This window comes from Capricornis sumatraensis, chromosome 9, assembly GCF_032405125.1.
Source record: "Capricornis sumatraensis isolate serow.1 chromosome 9, serow.2, whole genome shotgun sequence".
Classification (NCBI taxonomy): Eukaryota; Metazoa; Chordata; class Mammalia; order Artiodactyla; family Bovidae; genus Capricornis; species Capricornis sumatraensis.
In genome coordinates, this window is record NC_091077.1 from 82872440 (window position 1) to 82894265 (window position 21826).

Sequence of the window (21826 nt, forward strand, 5' to 3'; positions counted from 1 at the left end):
GTGGACTGTAGCCCACCAGGCTCCTCTGTCCATGGGATTCTCCAGGCAAGAATACTGGAGCGGGTTGCCATTTCTTTCTCCAGGGAATCTTCCCGACCCAGGGATTGAACCCATGTTTCCTGCATTGCAGGCAGACGCTTTAACCTCTGAGCCACATTGTCAGTATATACCCTTAAATCAAGAAACCCTAGGGTCTGGCAGGCAGGAGGAAGTGATAATGTTTATAGGATATAGTCACAGAATATAGGATTTGTTAGAAGTGAGGGGGCAATAGAGGGAAGGAGTTGAAGAAACAGCTGCCTGGAAGTTGCTTTCCTCCTCTCAGACCTCTAGCAGTCTGTGAGATGGTGACCAGTAAAGTCACAAAGAGAGGACCCCCTTCCTGAGTCCTCCTAGGCACCCCAAGGAGGACACATTTCCAGATGGGAATTAGCAGACAACGAACCTCTTAGAGTCTGGCCCTGCAGGGCTCTGGACATGCTGTTTACAGACTTTTTCCAGAAAAACAGAATTGTTTTCCATTTTCCATAGTTGGCTGTTGGTAATGACTGAAAGGTATTTAAAACGCAGTTTACTAGTCTGATGGGCATCTTGTCATTACCACTTAACTTAGGTGCTGGTACTCTACATTGATTTTTAAAGTTTTACATATTCTTTGCATTTATATTGTTCATAAAAGCTTTTTGTCCAAAAACTTTACCAGTTGGCAATTTAATTCTTTCCAAAAGTGTCTCTTGTTTAAATATGAAATCACAGCTTGCACTTTTATCAAAGAACTACTTATCTTGAACATACTTATTTTGAATTTTTAAATTGTGGATAAACCCGGTTGCATAAAATTGTGAATACTATATACTTCAAAATATTACCACCTTCTATTAGCAAAATCTAATATTAGCAATGCTAGTGACCTGTATTTTTTTTTTAAAGAAGTATTTTGTTTATAAAAGCTTTTCTCCTAAAGATAAAGATTCCATTAATGCTAGCTCAAAGGGATCAGTTTAGCAGCTGGTGTGTGGCATGTGGTATGTAAACACTTTTAATATAAAAATGACATGAATCTAATAAAATTATTCAGGCATTCACAATTTTAAGTGCAATTAAATCAATGCATCTAGATACATATCATATTTTAAAATTTTTCTCTTCATTTGTAGCCTAATCTTGAGTTACTTAGTTTATTTGTTTTGAGTCTCTGACTGCTAACCTTAATCCCATTTCTCCAGCATTTTGTTCAGCTGCTGCTAAGTCACTTCAGTTGTGTCCGACTCTGTGCGACCCCATAGATGGCAGCCCACCAGGCTCCTCCGTCCCTGGGATTCTCCAGGCAAGAACGCTGGAGTGGGTTGCCATTTCCTTCTCCAATGCATGAAAGTGAAAAGTGAAAGTGAAGTCAGTCAGTCATATCTGACTCTTAGCGACCGCATGGACTGCAGCCTACCAGGCTCCTCTGTCCATAGGATTTTCTAGGCAAGAGTACTGGAGTGGGGTTTTGTTCAGACTAGTCCTTATATTATCAGGAGGTTGTTGCCATACTGAGAATTTAGAATCTGCTTTGAAATTTCAGGAGTTTTCCCTGCTCTTAATGCTATAGAAAAATGTATATATCTGCAAAAAAGATTTTAAATTCCTATTCAGGGCTTACAAGGCAATTGTTTACCTGAGCACTTAGGAGAGAGAGGAAGCCCTCAGGGTGTGGATGAACAAATTCAGTGTTTGGGAAGAAATATGCCAACTAATACTTCAAAATATTGCACTTCATCACGAATGTCTGTATTGTCTGTTATATATGAGGGGGCACAGTTTGAGAGCTGCTGATATATATAACATTGTCTGGCTAGACCAATTTGGAAACATTTCAGTCAAACCTGGACGTTGATCTGCTTCACAATTGGTGCATTCTCACAAATTCCACTGGGACAAGTTCCATGCATTTCCATTCCTCTATCCAGCATGCAGAGAAGCCTCTGGAGGCTTGGAAATTTGTCTCATGACCTTAAGTTCTTCACATATTTACTAAGACCAACTCATATTAAATAGCCCAACAAAACTTGAACAAGCTTCAATAATTGTGTTTTCCTGAGCGCAAGTTGCCTTTCATTAAAGGCCACAGGGGCTTCCCTAGTAGCTCAGTTGGTAAAGAATCTGCCTGCTATGCAGGAGACCCAGGTTTGATCCCTGGGTAGGGAAGATCCCCTGGAGAAGGGAATGGGAGCCCACTCCAATACTCTTGCCTTTAGAATTCCATGGACAGTACAGTCCATGGGATCACAAGGAGTCGTTCACAACTGTGCAACTAACTTTCCTTTCCTTTCAAAGGCTACATGAAGAGGAGAAACTCAATTATTTTAAGATGAAAATTTAGATTAGGTGGAACTCTACAGATTTGCCAGCCATCTGGTTCTGTTACAAACTCCTCAGGGATCCTGAACATATTTGCAACTGAAAAAATTTGAACTTGAATGACTTTTAAATTGGGATGTAAAATGTGGCAACCCAGACTATGCACAGATATTTATCAAGGACTAAGGAATAGATTTATTTTGAGGTTTATTCCCCATGATGTTTTCTTTTCTTCAGAGAAAATTAAAAAGAACACATACATGTTAATAATTCAACAAAAACTCTTTCCCTAAAATTAAACTGAAGAAAGAATTCATAGGGCCTGGACTCCATCTTAGGCCGGTTCATGCTGATCTTGCTCGGCCACCTTTCCAATGGACTCTGAACTCTGTGTTTAGTGCCTATGAAAACAACAGAAGGATAAGACCCCCTCCAGACAGGGGAACCTTGAAGATCGTATCTAGGTTACCCATTGCCTAACAAAAAACATACACTAGTCACCCCTTCCTCCAGACCGGCCATAGATTTTCTGTATCTATCGGAGTGTAACCTCGGGTTTATTGATTATTGGTTAATTGTTTGACTGAGCACATGAGCACATAGCATGTGAATGATGGGGTTACTGGGATTGTATTTTCCTTGGTTTATGTAAGGCTCAAGGAATTTGGGGTGGTGGGTTCAGACACCTACACATGGGGTATAAAAGATTTTCACAAATACTGGTCAGGGTCCTTGGCTAAGAGGAGACTCTACCTTGGGCCCGCCGGTGTAATAAACTGCACTCCACTATCTGCATTGTCCTTCTGAGTGAGTTTGTTTCCTGGAATGCGTGACTACAACAAAACTATATTTAAAAGCTACATTTTAAATTAATCCAAAAAGTCTTCTGCTCTGTAACCGTTCTCACTTGCCAGTTTGCAGGGAACCACATTATCAGCTGTTAAATTCTTAAGTAAAGGAAACTTCTTGTAAAGAAAATCCAAAGTGTAATTAGTTTAGAGACTATAGATTATGCTTTTAGATTAGTTTAGAGACTATAAAGTAATGTATCTCATTTTCATTTTGGAAATTTTCTTATCTTTTTAAAATTAAAGTAAATTTGACACGTAACATTGTATAAATTTAAGGTGAAATGTTGTGTAATCCGGAGTCACAAAACATACCTTGGAGAACACTCAAGACAGTGGAAAGTGAAAGTGAGTCCCTCAGTCATGTCTGATTCTTTGTGACCCCATGGACTCTACAGTCCATGGAATTCCCCAGGCCGGAATACTGGAGTGGGTAGCCTTTCCCTTCTCCAGGGGATCTTCCCAACCCAGGGATCGAACCCAGGTCTTCCACATTGCAGGTGGATACTTTACCAGCTGAGCTACCAGGGAGGCCCCTCAAGACAGTGAAGTACAGTTTATTATGCCAGCAGGTCCAAGGGGAATCAGTTCACAACAAGGACTCTGATATTTCTGAGAGGACCAGTTTTATACCCCCCACTACATGACTGGTTACATGTTAGCAACCTCTTTGTTGTATATGGTTGAGTTTTACAACAGGTAGGTGCTAGGAGAACAAACAATTAAGGTTAAAGGGTGGGGGGAACAGTGATTATACATCAAGGGGAGTGTCACCATGGTTAATCTAACAGGGGCTGCCTGACCTCAACTACAATCTCCGTTTGTCATCTGTAAGGAGGGAAGAAGTCACTAGGAGACCTGGTTTTCAGTAGCAATGGTTTCCTCACTTTGGGTAGGGTTCAGGCCCAGTTCACATCCTGTCTGTAAGATGGATGGCAGGCTTCAAGATGGAGTCACTCCTGCTTTCTTCACACTGGCCCCAACAATACAACATGTTGATTAGATACATTTATATACTGTAATCTGATTATCATGTAGTGCTAATACCACTATCACATTACATAATATTCATTTCTTTTTCTGTGTGTGATGAGAATAAGATCTAGGAAGGGATTATTTCATTTTCAGATCAGACACCTCTTCAGCGTTTTCTCTCAATTAAGCTGCACCTGTTTTGAGATTTGCAGTGAGCAGTATGTGAGAGCCTGGGCTTCTGGAACCATGTAGGAAGTGGAGAAGTATGTAGGGGGTTTGCTGTCAACAAACTTGCAGTGTTTCTTTATCAGAAATGTCACATAACAGAACACAGGTGACCAAGTTGTGTGTCAGAACGTAACTTTCAGTTTATAGCAAACTGGCATACACCAATTTTAGATCCCTTAAGAATCATTAGTAAGAACCTCACACTCCCTGCCTACCACGATCCCCTATTAACTACCAAAATTTCACTTATCTCCACTAAGGGGCTTCCTAGATGTCACTAGCACTACAGAACCCGCCTGCCAATGCAGGAGACATAAGAGACACAGGTTCAGTCCCTGGGTCAGGAAGATCCCCTGGAGAAGGAAATGGCAACCTGCTCCAGTGTTCTTGCCTGGAGAATCCCATGGACAGAGAAGCCTGAGGGGCTACAGTCTATGGGGTCTCAAAGAGTTGGGCATGACTGAAAGTGACTTAGCACTTAGCACAAGGGAGTAATACCAACACACACCCAGACAACATATGTTTCAGGATTATCATTGAAAGATATCTCAAACCTTTCATGCATGTAATTGACAGTGGTTTCAAGACAGTTAATTCTAATTTTGAATCCTAGAGGGATGATCTTGTATCAATGAAAAACAGCTTCACTTACAACAGGAAGATATGTTAAGCCAGGAAAAAATATTTTTGGTTCAAATGTCCATAGAATTATACGTTGAGAAAATCCAACTAGTTCAGCCTGAGAAGAAAACTTCCAAAGGAACATTTACAACATAAATTTTACATTGTATTTGATTTTACAATTCAATAAATGTTTGTAAAAACATACATTTGTGGAGAATTTTGATGATTCATTTGAAAACTACATTGACAACGACAGAACCATTTTCATGCTAGAAATATGGGTACAACTTGTGAGGGCCAGATTTTGACTGTGGGGCAAGAACTATTGAGGTCTTAAATTGATTATTACCATATTAAAGAAGGAATAACTTGCTTTGTACAGAGCACAGTATATAGTCGACTAAAGGGTAATCATTGTAAGTTTAAAGTCTTAGACTTTTGTACAGAATTGCTATTTGTACACTGTGCTTGAAAAGGAAATCACAAATAATTATGATGATGATGATGATTAATGATAAATATAGCATTTATTGAACACTTACTAGTGCCCGACACTCTTAGAAGCATTTAACTCATTTAATCAACAAATAAACCTAACCAGTGGATAAATGCTGAGATGGATTTCCTGATGTTAGGCACTTCTATTGGATCAGTGCTGATAAGATACTAGAGATGGGTAAGATATCCTAGGACTTTTTGCAGAAGGTCAACTTTGATTGAATCACTGGAGGTGGCTGGTTTCAGGAAGAGCACACTTAGCTAGCTTAGATGGACATTAAGACAAGAGCATGGTTGTGGTTTCCTTACAGCTGATTTAACAAAGCTTCACTGAGGCTTTTCCACTGGTTTCTTTGTTCTCTTTTTACGCTGATCATCCACCTTGTAATAGAAAACTCAAGCTGTTCCCCCAAACGGCACTATTACCTGTCTTGGGGATGTAGGGAAACTTGGGGGGTATGTTTTGAGCTGTTAGATTGATTAGAAGTGAGTATTCACTAGCAGTGACTGGAAGAGTGAGGGACGTTAAGTGCCCTAAAAGGTGAGATAATCCCACACAGTAAAGAACCATTTTATCCAAAATGTGCATGGCATTTCTGAGAAACACTGCGGGTGATTCAGATCCTCACCAAGAGATATCCAGGGAGACTTTATATTGGCAGACCTGTAATAGAAGATACAGTGGAGAGCAATTCATAAAATCAAGTCTGGAATATTTTTTCCAAGGTTTTTTTTTGTTGTTGTTGTTAGAAATTGTTAGATTCCAGTCAGAAGGCAATGGCACCCTACTCCAGTACTCTTGCCTGGAAAATCCCATGGACAGAGGAGCCTGGTAGGCTGCAGTCCATGGGGTCGCTAAGAGTCAGACACGACTGAATTATTTCACTTTCACTTTTCACTTTCCTGCATTGGAGAAGGAAATGGCAACCCACTCCAGCGTTCTTGCCTGGAGAATCCCAGGGATGGGGGAGCCTGGTGGGCTGCCATCTATAGGGTTGCACAGAGTCAGACACGACTGAAGTGACTTAGCAGCAGCAGCAGCAGTGAGAATCCACTAATATTATAGCACAATAATTTGTTAAATAATTTTTGTGTAATGCAACTTTGCTGTAGAGATTTCAGAAGTAGAAGGAAAAAGGATAACACTCATGAGTATGTTAGTGTATATCCTTCTAGACTTTACTACACATATTAATTAATTGCACAAAGAAGACATCACATAATTTTTTTAATTGCCATTTTTTTAGTATTTGCATGGAAGGAAGGAAGTTTCATAGCCTCAGATCAATACTCTCTACTTGTAAATTTTTGAAGTTTTTGAAAGGATTTTATATGTGAAGAGACATCAAATACTTACATTTCAAATAGCAGTGTTACTGATATTTTTTCAGTGTTTTATTTATCTTTGCATTATTCCAAAGATTGGAAGTGATTTATTTACATCACATGTCAAAACTGACTTTTGAAGTAGTGCTTTGGTCAGTAAGATAAGGGCATTTCTGCAGACTACTATCACTGTGATAGCTTTCCTCCACCGACTCTCTAAGGCATTAGGCAGCAGTCTCTAGATGCTTTTATGCTGTCTATTGAATTGAGAGTTTCTAAGTTTTCACAGTTCATCCTGAGCAGTGCTCTCCCTCCAAATCCTGATGCCTGAACTTTCCTCCAATGGTCATTTAATACGGAGCCAGTTCTCAAGGGAATTGTCATGCTTCAACAATTTGCTTTATCTGTTTGGTAGTGGCAAATTGTTATATGTTAGTGCACTTTTCTAATTAATATTTATTCTTTTTAATCCACTCAATATGGTATATTTTTCTTTAGAATTAGAATTCTTCTTCTTGGTGGAGAGGATAAAAATAGAACGTTATGCCCTCTGTTTGCACAGGCAATATTCTGGTAGGGAGCCTCATGCCTTGTACCACTAGTACTAGTCTTTCTTTTGTTAGTTGAAAGCCAGGGAAGGAAAGGTCAGGTCCTGCTTCCTCTGTCAATGCTAGACCATTGACCTCCTGCTCTCTGGAGGGGCCAGAGAGCTAAGGGAGCTGAAGAATGGCCGGAGGATATTTCAAACTAATTAACTGTGTTGTTCATGACTTCCACGTGCCTCAGCGTGAGTTGCAACTGACTTAACTAACTCTATCAGATTCAGAGGCCAGTTAGGAAATTATTTATAGCATTATTGACATAGTTTATACATCGTATATTTTCTAGAACTGATGACTCAATTTAGCAAGTGTTTATTTACAGACATAATGGAAATAAGACATTATAAAATTTAGCAGTACTTTTCCCCAAATATTTAGATTATGAGTAATTTTCGTTTTCTTTCTTTCCTATTGTATGTTGGCTTTTTGTTTATTTATCTATATTTTTGGTCTAAGGGCCCATGTTGTAATATAAAGCTCATTGTGAGAATAGGTTCTTCTTCCTGAAATATAACTAAATCTCAGAAGCAATTGGCTTCAAGTAGAGTTTGAATTCTTGTCCCCGAAATGTTTTACACAATTATTGTATAGCCCTCGGATTTTGGTAGTTTATATGGGAAAGAATTTGAAGTTAGGATATATGTAGTTTATAGTAGTTTTTACATAAGTGACAGTGATAGGGCAGGCAGGCAGAAAAATAGCTTATTAGAACACATCTGCTAATATAATGGAAACTATTACTTGAAGAAAAAGAGAAATCAAATGAATCCAATGTTCACATTTGAAGAATTTCTGAGTTTGATCAAATTCAAACCAATTATACTATTTTTAAAATTATTTTAAATTGTGAACTATAAATATCAGTCCAACCATATATCAGTGGAATGGTTTTGATTTTTTTCCTGCTAAGTCTGTTAAGTCAGTGTTTCTCTACCCTGACTACATATTAAAATTTACCAGAGGTCTGTGAGGGAAGATTCGAACAATCCTGATGTCCAGGTTGCACCTTGGACCATGATCTATGGGAAAGAGACCCAGGCCTCAAAGTTTTTCTAAAGCTCCCTAGGTGATTCTAATATGCTGCCAACTGCTTTAATATATTACTAAATTTTCATGTATATTGAACTGAAAGGTTGGCCTTTAAAAAACTTTTCTTTTTTTTTCCTATTAGAATAGCAGACTTTGCTTCTCAGCCACTTGAAGTTAGGCTCTCAGCACAGGAATTAAAGTGCTTTCCCATGGAGCAAGGATGTTCAGTTTGGCTGACCTCGAGTATAAGCAGAGCCGCAAAGTACTTTATTTATCTTTTCCCTGGGCTCACAGCAATCATTACATGTGAATATGTTTATTTATCAGAATAATAAATGAATGGTTCTGCAGTTTTGTTTCAGATTCACATGTAAGATTCTCAGCATTTTCAAAGAAGGGCCTTTCAAAGACTTAAAACTTCAAAATTTCCTGCTTTTTGTTTTCTACTCATATGTACGAGTTTTGGCAGGCAAAATTTTAATTGACTAAAATCAAAGAGAGAAATAGTGAAAAAAAATTTAAAAACAACAAAAATCCCAGATATTTCAAGCAGAATGAAGAGCTGCCAATTGAGCCCCTTACTTAGAAAGAAAAATATGGGAATGTGGTATTCTTAGAATTTACCACCATATGAGAATCTCATCTTTGTTGATCAAACTAATAGGTTCATTGTTAGAAAATGAAGAATCTGAGCTTTCTCTCTACCTTGAGAATAATCCCTTGAATAAACACAGCTCACGCTGCAGTCAGACACCAACTGAAAGCAAGAGGCATCTTTTAATAATGGAGGCATGTGGAACTGGACAACTTCAGTGGACAGGGATAAGCTGAGAAGGAAAATTGTTTAACTTCAGAGAAGACATGGAGCTACTCTCTGGGCGGACCCAGGTCGTTTAGATGATGAGTAGCTATAGAGGTGACAAAGCTTTATTGGTCTGAAACAAATACAGAGAAAATAAGCTTCACTTCTTCTTAGTGGAAAAAAAAAATGTATGTGCAGTGAATTTCCTTCTAAAGATTGGAGCAAGTAGACTGCTGTCAGTATCCTAAATACATCACCTACAGAGAGATAAGGACTCCAGAGTCATCTTAAGCTGTGCCCTCTAAATAATGCTAAATGAAGGGCTAAAGAAATCATACTACCCAGTAATGCTTTAATGTAACACTTTACTTTTTGGTGGCTCAGCAGTAAAGAATCCATCTGCCAATGCCGGAGATGCATGTTTGATCCCTGGGTCAGAAAGCTTCGCTGGAGAAGGAAATGGCAACCCACTCCAGTATTCTTGCCTGGAAAATAAGATGGACAGAGGAGCCTGGAGGGCTATAGTTCATGAGGTTGCAAAGAGTCGGACACAACTGAATAACTAATCAATTCTTGCATATCATCTTAGACAAGGTCCCTTCTGCTCAAGAACAGTCTTAGTATTAAACCTTGTCACTTGATAGAGAATTAAGGGCACCACATCTGAACAGTGAACTTGTTTTTATTTAAGCACTTTTCTAAAGGAGATCAGTCCTGGGTATTCTTTGGAAGAAATGATGCTAAAGCTGAAACTCCAATACTTTGGCCACCTCATGAGAAGAGTTGACTCATTGGAAAAGACTCTGATGATGGGAGGGGTTGGGGGCAGGAGGAGAAGGGGATGACAGAGGATGAGATGGCTGGATGGCATCACTGACTCAATGGACATGGGTTTGGGTGAACTCCAGGAGTTGGTGATGGACAGGGAGGCCTGGTGTGCTGCACTTCATGGGGTCGCAAAGAGTCAGACATGACTGAGCGACTGAACTGAACTGAACTGATGGAAACCCATAGGACCTTTCAGTGTTAGTACCAAGCAGGTTTGTGTGTGATTTGGCCATAATAATACAAGAGGTTTGCTGGAAAAGTTGAGATGATACCTTTCAGCTGTGTGATAACTTAAACATTAAAGAAACATGATTTAATTTTATGTTACCCTTAGACTTTTTTCTCCAAGGCTGTTCAATGTATTCCAAGTAAGTATGGGAAAAAATTTAAAGTAAACTTTTCTGTTTGAATGTCAGTAACCCAAATTGTTTTAGATGTGCTTACATTCAAGTCATTGTACCAGTAATAGACTCTTGCACTCAAGAATCCATTTTTAAATACCAGAAATATCCAGAAACTGTCTTCCACATTGAAAATTCAGAAGGGATGGAAATATTAACAAATATGTTCCTTTTTATTGGAGTATAAAGTACTTGAGAAGGACTTTAGCAAGAAAATTAAAAACCTTTTTAAAATTTAGCTACATATGTAGTTTAAATATATAAATCTATTCGAGGATACTACAGATTCCTGGCACTGCTAACCAGATGAACAAAATAAATTATAGTAGATTTGAATCAAGGTAGATTTGGGGATAATACTATTGCTGATTTAGTTATACTACAGATATACTCCTTTTGTTGCTGTTGTTGATAACTTTACAAAATATAGGAAATGGGAGTTGGTAGGTGTTTACAATTTGAAGTCAACTGTATCAGAGCAAGGATGAGTTAAATGTCTTTTCTTGAAACAATGCATTTATGGGGTTTGACACAAAGAAAAATAGCTAAGATTCTACAACTCAAAAGAATCAAGAGATACTGCAGTAACACAAAATTGACTTTTAATTTTTGTTTACCAGTTCATTGTATCTTACAGAAAATGAAAACTTTTTTTTTTTTGTAATACAGATATGGTTCTTCTCAGATTTGTACTCAGTAGGTATTAAATGCCTTTAAATACTGACTTCCTTTTAATCAGGTGGCTTAATAATGACTTTTGTATTTTTCATTTCTTTCATTGTACATCATTGCTGTGCTGGCAGTAGTGAGCTACGGTACAGTTAACTTCTCTACACAACTATGTCAGTTATCCACTGATCATTCTTTATGTATTCTATGCTGAGAATGAATAAGTGATTCCCTTTTCATCCTTCCCTCCTTAGTGGTCAACTACTCCTTGAGACCACCATATTCTTTGGAGCACTGAAATCAAGAAACCCAGTATGGCTGCCAGCAACCAAATTGGAATCTCCTTTGAGACTACTTCTAATTGCCAAAATAATAAGCGACTATATTATTGCATAAAATAAAACTTTAACAGGTACCGGCCCCCTTTCTATGAAAGAAAGTTTAAATTTACAAATACCATAGTTGACTAGAAATTACTGTGATAAAACATGGCAGCAGTTGGTAAAAGATGGCTTCCAGTGTTAATGTAACTAACTTGTTTTCATTCTTATACTGCCTTTTATAGGTATCATTTCTTCTTGTCTATTTTTTCAAATGTAGGCTTGTCAGTGAAATATGCAGATATACTTTGTTCCTTAAATGGGCCAAGTGTTAATTATAAACGAAATGATCAAAGCAAGATTTCCTAACCAGACTCCCATCTCATCCCTCTGTTGTTCTTAGTACCCAAGTCTGAGTAGCAATTGTTGAATTAGCCAGTGTTAGCCAGTGTTGTACCAACTTTCCATTAGGAACTGTGTTAGTATAACCTTTTTTTTTTCAAACACTCTCAGTGAAATATCTTGAGGAATGAAATAGGAAAATAGATATTTGGTGAAAATGGAAAAATAAGAACATTAAAAAGAAACTCTTATCAAGGAGGAGTCCTAAAGGGTATGGGAATTCTGATCCTTTGGGAGAAGTCAGAGGATAAAAATTCTGCCCAGCAGTATTCATTCTGTTAAGATTTTTTTTTTTCCCCAAGCATAGAAAAATGGTGTGCAGTCAGTATAGACTTTAGTCAGCTAACAGTCACTCCAAAGATTTTTATCAGCACCAATTCCTATACTAGTAAGTATTCAAAAGTTAAGAAATGTTACTATGCTTAATATTATAAAGGTAGAGTTTTGCAGCAATAACTGAAATTTGTATATCTGCTTCAATAGAAATTCCTTTCCACTTGTACTTCCAATAATATTCTTGTAATGCGAGTAATAATCATTCAAGTATGGATTTCCTCCAGTGAGCTGAACCCACTTTTGAGGTACTAGAGTCACTGTTTTGGAGATAGTCCCTCTTTAAATAATATATTCATATTATCTTAGACCATTCAGGTATTTTTAATTTAGAAGTTTGAATTCTATTTGTATCAGCAGTGTTTGAGTTAAACTACACAATCTCTTTGGATTTATATTTTTGTATAATTTGCATATCCAACCTACTGTAAAAATGTGCATGCATACATTCTCATCTTTTAATAGTAAAGCATCTGAAAATTTCCAGATATGCTTTTGACAGAAGAAATAATCTACTTTTATTTACAATATTCTGCCTAGAAAATATATGAGTATAGTTATGGTTTCATGGACTTCCAATTGTCCTATACCTTCCACACACATAACTCTACATTTATAGAGTAAATTTATTAGAATTATTACAGAGCTTTGAAGGCAACCACAATCAATTCAGGAAACAGATTTATTTACTCATGTTCATGGGAGGAAAATCTACATAAAAACATTCATGAAAGCATATCAGCTATGTCATACTTGGATTATTATACTAAATCCCATTTATTAGAACTCATTGTGAAACAATGGGAAACCATGAAATGTAATTTGAATACAAATATTGGTCCCTGTGGGGTTTCAACACTCATAAAAATATAGGAAAACCGAGCTTTATTTAAGATTGGAGCTGCTAATGGGGAAAGTTGTTTTTTGAAGCTGGTCTTACCCTTTCATATAAAACCCTGAAGATTTTAGTGTAAACTCTTTGACAGCTTCAGCATTTCATTTACGCCTGATGATGATCAGCAAGAAAGTGACGTCCATCACTGTTCACATTTTCTATATGGAGAAAGGTTAAAACTACTTTGTTGACTTTTCCACCCAAACACAGGCACCAGTTGGACTTCCTAGTCTATATACAAATAGGAATAATAAGAATTCTGAAAGTTGGGTTCTTATTTCTTGGTTAGGCAAGTATAGTTATTTATTCCTTCTATGATTTAAATTTTTGTCATGTCATGTAAATAAGAAGGAAATATTAAATATTTTAAAGTTAATTTTATAGGACAATATCACTTCATAGGCTAACATAAAATCAAGCTGCTAAATTTTACAATTTTTCTGTCCAGCAGTTTATCTATATAACTGCCCTGAGTAGATGCTAAATGCTGCTTAGCAAACGGCCCTTAGAATTTAAATATAATTCAGTAAAGCTACTCAAAAGAAAACAGTTCTTCTCAGGCATGTATAATTTTAATTAGAAGAAGGTAGGAATCTCTCATTGGTTAAATATGATCTGCTTATCTTAGTTTCATACTTCATACAAATGGGGGTCTTAAGGGGTTTTAACTGTGCTTGTCATACATTGGAGTCCATCTGCTTTTTTTTTTTTTTTTTTGGTCAGAAAGGCAGGATTTTAAAGAGTAAAATATTCTGACTATTGGAGCTTTGAAATATTTTAGAAAAGTGTAGATTGTTCCCTTGTGAAACTAAGTGTTGTGCAACCTCTCAGAACCTCAGTTTATGTAAAGAAGCCTATATTTCAAATCTGTTGTCTCTAATCTGTTTATTGTAGTGCATTTCAAAATTGTACAAACGTGTAAAATTTGTGCTTGTGGCAGCTGCTGCTCTGAGTAGCTTTACTTTCCTTAGTTTAATCCTAGCAATCCTCAAGCTATTGCATGCCCCGATCATGAAAGGATACTTCATTGGGATGATGTAGCCTAAACAGTTTGGCTCTAAAACCTCCATATGTAGTGCTTCCCTTAAAATTATATTAATTTATAATATATATTGAATGATAATAGCTTTACAAAAACAAATTAATGAATTGGTCTTTATGAAAATGACTTTTTACAGTAAGTAAAAAAGGGTTATCACAGTTTTGGTAACTTGCATGAGTTCATATTGGAAAAAAAAACCAAAAAACCTTTCATTTCACATGTTCTTAATGACTTTCAAACTGACGTGCTTTAGGGTCACGCTCAGTTGTATGCTCTGAAGCAGTAGACACCATACAGCTTATGCTTTTTATCTGGGAAACCCACGAAGCGCACCGCAGCCTCGCTAGGACTGCAGCGCCTTCTTGGCCTAGAGATGGGGTAGCGGACACTGCCGTCCGCCAACCAGCCTGCATCGCAACGGTCATATCCCAGAAGTTTCCAGGCAGCGAATATCTGGCCCACTTTAGCAATCTGAGCACCATCATTGAGACAAGCCTGCACCGCTTCGTCGTAGGTCAGCTTGGTGGGGTGGATCAGGTAGTAAAATCGGCCTGCAGAGAGAAGGAAAGAGGGTCAGTGGGCCTGTCTGGAGCTTAGCCCAAGAGAGATGGGAAGGGCCCCAGATGGAAGTGATTCTCAATGCAGGGGTATATAGAGCAGTGTCTGTAGAGGTTCTGAAACAGGCTAGTCAGTTAAAGGCAGTAACCCTAGATCTCTCTCCATTAAATTAGTTTTTTCCTTGCCCCTTAATGTGTGTTCAGACATGCCCTTTTAGAGTGGTGAAAAAGAAAAGGGAAATGACAGATGCAGCCTCTGTTAGCCAATTAGTGGCTAAAAGGGCCCTTCTGTGGCATTAGAGAAGACAGAATTCCATGTTAAAAGCAAGAGCTATTTAAATTCTAGCTGTAGCAAGACTGAAGCCCAGCACAAGTTTCTGGAGAGCCAAAATTTGAATGTGAAAGGATCAAAAAACATTCCTGACAGAAAAGTCCATTTAAAAAAAATCAAAAGCCCTCAAGTCCTTTTCATTACAGGTATCAATAAGGCATTATTCTTATTCAAAGACTACAGTATGAAAATGCAAAACATACAGGAAGTCACTTGCCATAAATAGTGCGGACTTAGAATGTGAACCCAGTCTGTTCACTCACTAGCAGAGAGGAAAGGAGTAAGTTGTTTTTTCCAACTTCCCTCTGTGGGAGGGAGCTCTGACACCTAACCATTTCTTGATTTCACAAAAAAGAGCGAGTTAGCCTCAACCACTTACCTCAGTAGTGTTCATTACCGAGATTCCTTCAATTTGTACTAAATATGCACAAAAAGTATAAAACATGACACCGACTAACTAAAGTCACAGGCACCTACCAGTGCAAGATTTTCTCAGACTTTTAGTTTCAGGTAGAATAGGATCAGACTCTTACCAGGTTACACATTGTCATGTGATACCCTCCTGAAAAGTGAAAGTCGCTCAGTCGTGTCCAACTCTTTGGGAGCCCATGGGACTATACAGAATACTGGAGTGGGTAGCCTTTCCCTTCTCCAGGGGATCTTCCCAACCCAGCGATCAAACCCAGGTCTCCCACATTGCAGCAGATTTTTTACCAGCTGAGCCAGAAGGGAAGCCCAAGAACACTGGAGTGGGTAGCCTATCCCTTCTCCAGTGGATCTTCCCGACCCAGGAATCGAACCAGGGTCTCCTGCACTGCAGGTGGATTCTTTACCAACTGAAGTATCAAGGAAGCCCTGATACCCTCCTGCCTCTCTTCAAATATAGATTATTGAAGTCTAAATTAGTGCTTGTCAGTTCTTCCTAGACTAAAAGGGTATAATTTGGAGAATGGGTAGTGGTCATGGGAGCATTAATAGAGGGTTAGCTCAATTACCTGTACCCGAGGCTGGCAAACTATAGCACATGAGTCCAATGAGGTTTTATTAGAACACAGCCACAGCCATCTGTTTAAGATTGTTCGTGGTGGCTTTTGTGTTGTAGTACACAAAACTACTCTTGCCTGGAAGATCCCATGGGTGGAGGACCCTGGTAGGCTGCAGTCCATGGGGTTGCTAAGAGTCGGACACGACTGAGTGACTTCACTTTTACTTTTCACTTTCATGCATTGGAGAAGGAAATGGTAACCCACTCCTGTGTTCTTGCCTGGAGAATCCCAGGGACGGGGGAGCCTGGTGGGCTGTTGTCTATGGGGTCGCACAGAGTCGGACATGACTGAAGCAACTTAGCAGCAGCATACAAAGCTACATGAAGTAGTTGGAACAGAGAGCATATGGCCCACAAAGCCAAACATATTTACTGTCTGACCTTTTGTTGATCCCTGATTCCTTTCTGTGTTCCCCATAGCATATCAACAGGCAACTAAAATGTAAAATAATGGGACCTGGGCCAGCCTCATGGGTTTGCAACCTGCACAATTACATTGGGCCTCATGCTTGATTGAATGTTCTGCTGTGTCATCTTAAGATTTTTAATAATTTTTTTTTTTTTAACAAGGAACCCACATTTTCATTTTGCACTAGGCCCCACTGTCACATCACTGGTTCTGGAAGAAGCAAGATAGGGTTGGGAGTTGTGCTGAATTCAGCTGATCAGTCATCAGTACCGATGCAACCTGGATCTCTCACTTCTGCTTTTGCCTCCAGTGTTATTTCTACTTAATTTTCTTGCAAAGTTCTCTAAATCAGAGCTCTCTCTTTATCAGAGCTCTCTCTTTATCCAAGCTCTCTATCCTAAGCTTTGCTGATGATCTATGAATAAATTGACACTGTAATTTAAAGAAGAGCATGACACTGATGCCATCCTTACTTCAGTGGAGAGATCTATATCCTATGGAGGGCACACAGTGGCAGCAGCATCTTTGACAGTAAGAAAAAGACTCCATAAAACATGACAAACTATTTTACAGCAACAGTTGGATGCAATAAAACCAAATAATCATGGAAATATGTACTTGTGCTTGGTATCTGTGTGGATTTTTAAAAATTATGATATTACAGAGCTTCTTTTATATGAAGCAATACTTCAAAGATTTTTCTTTTTTTAAGTAGATAAGATTAAAATTTTAATGTCATATCATAGTATGTATTGGTCTCTGGGATAGCAAACAAGGTAGTATGGTTAACATCTTACCATTGAAATTGGATGTAAAACAGAAGACATCATATCTGCTTTTATCTTTGTCCCAAAACCCGTAGTTCCTGACGCCAGGCACTGTGTTCTGGCCTCCACAGGGTTCTCTGGGTTTTGTGATGGGATATTGCACAGACCCATCACTGAGCCAGCCAGCGTTGCACCAGTCCAGCCCACTCCGCCAGGCATCATACAGCTGATCAAAGGAGGCAATCACAGCATCCTGGTCCAGACAAGCCTGCTGTGCCTCATGAAAATTGAGATTGTAGCGCCCCAATCTTGGAAAATAAGGGAACACTACACCTGTCCAAAGGAGAAAGCAAGGACTTGTTAGTGGCACAATAGTAAGAACTATAAGCAAATCCCACTTGGGTGGGGAAAACAGAATCACCATCATATGAAATAGCAGCTTTTTGTTCAGTTTGCAGTGTTTTCTAATGGTCCCATTTCCCTTCAAATAGACTCTCAGCTCTGAGCATTTCACAATGAGCTATTTGGTCTGGTAACTTCAGTGATTTACCTGTTTTGCTAAGCATTCAACTCAAGCCTCATAATTCTCCTTTCTGAAATGATTCATCTGCAAATTATAGTTTTCAAGTTGCCCTCCCGGTGAACTTACCTTTTGCATATCTAACAAAAACCTAACTAAGAAGTCTTATTTCATATTAATAGGGTAATTTTTTACAGTGAGGCACTTCCATAAAAAGCAACCTGGCTCTCTTATTCATTTGTCTCAGCTTTTACTGTAGCTTAACTTAATCTTATTTTTTTCTCTCCTTGAACAATACAACAAAATAAGAGCTTTCATTTTAAAATATTTCTATTACTATTTTTTCAGCTTCTGTATTCATGCATTGCAAACTGAAACTAAGCTTTTCTAAACATTGATATTGCAAATAGAAAGCAAAAGCCTTTAGAAGCTTGTCCTATACAAGGTAGGTACAAAATAGACATCTGCCAAAGAATTAAATATTTTAGAGGACAAAAACCCTTAGTAAATGTAGCACTTGGTGAAGATTTGGCCCTTGACTTTGCCTGGGAATATGCAACAGTTTTCCAAAGCATTTCTTTAGGTTGGTTCAAATCAGATTATTACGGGAGGTGATTGAGCTGTCTCACAACTTTCTGCACAGTTTCTTTAAAGAATAAGGGTTGCATCATAAAAATGCAAAGTTGTATCATTTGTTGGACTTTATGAAGGACCACTGAGTCAAAATGTCTCCTCCATGGTTGCTAAAAGAAAATTAATTTTGCCTTTAATTTTTTTATTATAATGAGTAATAATTCATATTTTAGCATATGGAATGTAAAAAAATGTCTGACTCACATAGTAATTTGGTGGATTATACCAAATGTGCTATTTTACGAGACTGCAGACCCTGTGCAAGATGATGCACAATCTACTAATAGTGTAACCAGTTGCACAGGAAATGTTCTCTTTTATCAATTGTCCTGGAATATTCTACAGGAAGAAATTTCAAGAGCCTAAATCAAGTCATGTCCACTGAAGGCCTCTGGAGGACACATTTGTCCCTGCAGGGCAGTCCAGCTGGCACCATCCACTAGAGGCAGAGATCCAGGAAGGCTTCCTGATCTCATCCTGCCTTCTCAGGTTCTTGGCTGAGAGATCTGTAAACTGACTTGAAGCCAAAAAGTAAGAAGGAAAAGACTCTCTTGGTTGCCTCTGCCCCCTGTAGAGCTGGGGGGATGGGGGTGGGGAAAGCCTGGAGGTGACTCCTTCTAAGAAGGGCTGTGCCCCGGCATCCAACTAAGAGCCCAGACAACACTGAGAAGGAGACGCTTTAGTGTTCCCAGTCTCCTCACGCTTTGCATCCTTTTCTCAGCATGCCCAGGAATGCCAATGGAAAGGAAAACATTTCATTTTTCCAGGAGAGCTTTCCTTGGCAGCTAGACCTTAAGTGAGAGAAAATCTCAACCTATACAAACCTAGATTCAACCATTTAGGTTGAATTCCATTTCCCAAATAGCTTGAGACGGTAACAGTGGAGAAAGCAGGCTATTTTAATTTGTAATAGTTTTAAAGACCTAGGCAACCTCTCAAGTTTTAATTCACCAGACTGATTTGGTGAACTCCCATAGGCATTGTGGAAATTTTTTCTTTAGTCATTTGTCCTTGATTAACCATTGAATTATGTTTGATTTAGTTCCAAAAACAGTGTAATATATTTTTGAGTTCCTTTTACATTTAACATAATTTTATGCAATCATTTCTCAAAGTCAAAGTGTAACCCTATATTAAAATTTCACCTTTTTTCAATGGTGAGAGTAAATGGTCAACTTACTGTAACTCAAAAAATTTACTTAGCAGATTTTAATCAATGTTTGATGCTAGAAAGAACAAATTCCAAGTAAATCAAGGTCAATTTCCACATCCTCACCAACATTTTAAAAGTTTCACTTTATTGTACACATTTCAACAATCAGATGTTTTGTACAAGTGGGGGCATTTCTGGAACATGTTTGTTAGTATTTATTTATTTACTCGTTTTACTTCCAGCTAGTTAAGATTTCAACATCTAAGACTATAACTGCAGAAACTTTCTTGGCTCTGTGGAAAAATGTGAAATTCCTACAGTTGAATTATGGAGCCAATGGTGATTACTTTCATCCAGCATTACAAAAATAAGAAAAGTTAAACTTTCATGAGTGAGAAAGAAGGGTATATGATTATTTTCCAAGTATGATTATTTTATACTTATATGTCAAAATATAATCAAAAGCTCTTTACTTTTCCCTGAAAGGCTGGTATGCATTACTACAAAGGGGATTAAAAAGAAATATCCATCACATGGAAAAGGATAATATCAAGTGATGTGAGTAGTTTAGTGAATTGAAATGACCCACAGAGATGTTATGGGGAGGGAGGTGGGAGGGGGGATTCATGTTTGGGAACACATGATGTAAGAATTAAAGATTTTAAAATTAAAAAAAAAAAAAGCACATTCTTTAAGACTTATAATTGCACAGTCCAGTTCATCTTAGTTGTTGGCAAATATCAATTTGTTGGGTATGTGAAAGATTTTCATGCCATGGTGCATAGTAAAGCTAAAGGAAATTTCAGTAACTCCATAAAGTAAATATTTTTAACAATAAAAAGGTAGAGGCCATGCAGAACACTTCTACTTTCCACAGTATCTCTCAGAATGCCTTTCAGTGTTACATACATATATGAAATTAGCTTTCTATTTCTAAAAGTTCTCAGATCATATTTTTGTGAATTGGCCCCATTTTCATCAGTGGAAGACCAATAATACAGTGGAAGATTGGAAGTACAAATATCATGTTTTTCATATCATTATCTATATATTTATCTATTGCTCAAATGAATTCTGTAAGCCAAGCTACTCATGAATTTCTGGGGACACTCTCCTTGTTATATAAGGCTTATCTCTTTCTGGATGTTGTTTCTAGCAGTGTGGGTAATTTGGTAGTAATCAGAGGGCTTTACCCTATCCAAGATTCTACATGAAAAAAATTATGCTTCCACAGCTAATTCCAACTCATATGTAGGTCAGTTTTTCAAAAGGGTTTACTTTAAAAAAAAATCAGTGTGATTTGAAAAACAGACTTTAAAATACAACTAAGAGCAGGCATTATACTGAGTACTCTAGGATACCTTGAGTTTGGGGTATGGTGTCTTTCTGCAAAAAGTCTGTGATTGTATGTGTGTATACACACACACACACATAAAAATACGACTCCAAGACAGAATGCTGCTGCTGCTGCTAAGTTGCTTCAGTCATGTTCGACTCTGTGCGACCCCATAGATGGCAGCCCACCAGGCTCTCCCATCCCTGGGATTCTCCAGGCAAGAATACTGGAGTGGGTTGCCATTGCCTTCTCCACCAAGACAGAAGAGAATCTTATAAACACAAACCATACAATTTTGGCATCTTGAAGTAGAACGATTTTTTTTCTAATTGGGAAAAGTCTTTGAACGACATAGCATTTAATCTGGTATTAAGGGCCAATATGATTAAAGACATTGTACAATTACAGTTGGAAAGGCAGCTTAATTATGACATTTAAAATGATACACTTCCTTGGTCTTATTTATGCATGTTAGAACATTGACAAGGAACATAAGCAGAACTTGCCTGACTGCGTGATGACCCTATGTAAGCATGTAATTGATAGTGAAAAAAGGTCAGAACCTGGAATAAGAGCTAGAAATGATTACCACAAGGTATCTCTTCTGCTGCATGTGGTTTACCATAGCCTTCCAATTCTTATGTATATAATTGCTGCACTGTGAGCATTTATCCAAGACTCAGATAACCATTATATCTACTACTGTGGGCAGGAATCCCTTAGAAGAAATGGAGTAGCCATCTGGTCAACAAAAGAGTCCGAAATGCAGTACTTGGATGCAATCTCAAAAATGACAGAATGAACTCTGTTTTCAAGGCAAACCATTCTATATCACAGTAATCCAAGCCTATGCCCCAACCAGTAACGCTGAAGAAGCTAAAGTTGAACGTCCTATGAAGACCTACAAGAC

The 21826-nt window shown here is 38.1% G+C and overlaps 1 protein-coding gene and 1 non-coding gene across 2 annotated transcripts in view; one reads left to right on the forward strand and one right to left on the reverse strand.

Annotated features, from left to right (window-relative positions):
• The first annotated feature begins 2118 nt into the window (after positions 1-2118).
• On the forward strand, positions 2119-2190 carry TRNAS-GCU (transfer RNA serine (anticodon GCU)). Its single transcript has one exon. It is a non-coding gene; the product is annotated as a tRNA-Ser (tRNA).
• A 12236-nt stretch (positions 2191-14426) lies between these two features.
• The window catches only part of HAPLN1 (hyaluronan and proteoglycan link protein 1), a 75654-nt gene continuing 68254 nt past the window's right edge, over positions 14427-21826 (reverse strand). The window contains exons 4-5 of the mRNA XM_068980967.1: positions 17305-17607; positions 14427-14716 (exon numbers count right to left, since the gene is read on the reverse strand). Coding sequence (XP_068837068.1) covers positions 14427-14716; positions 17305-17607 — 593 coding nt within the window. The remainder of the gene's footprint in view (positions 14717-17304; positions 17608-21826) is intronic.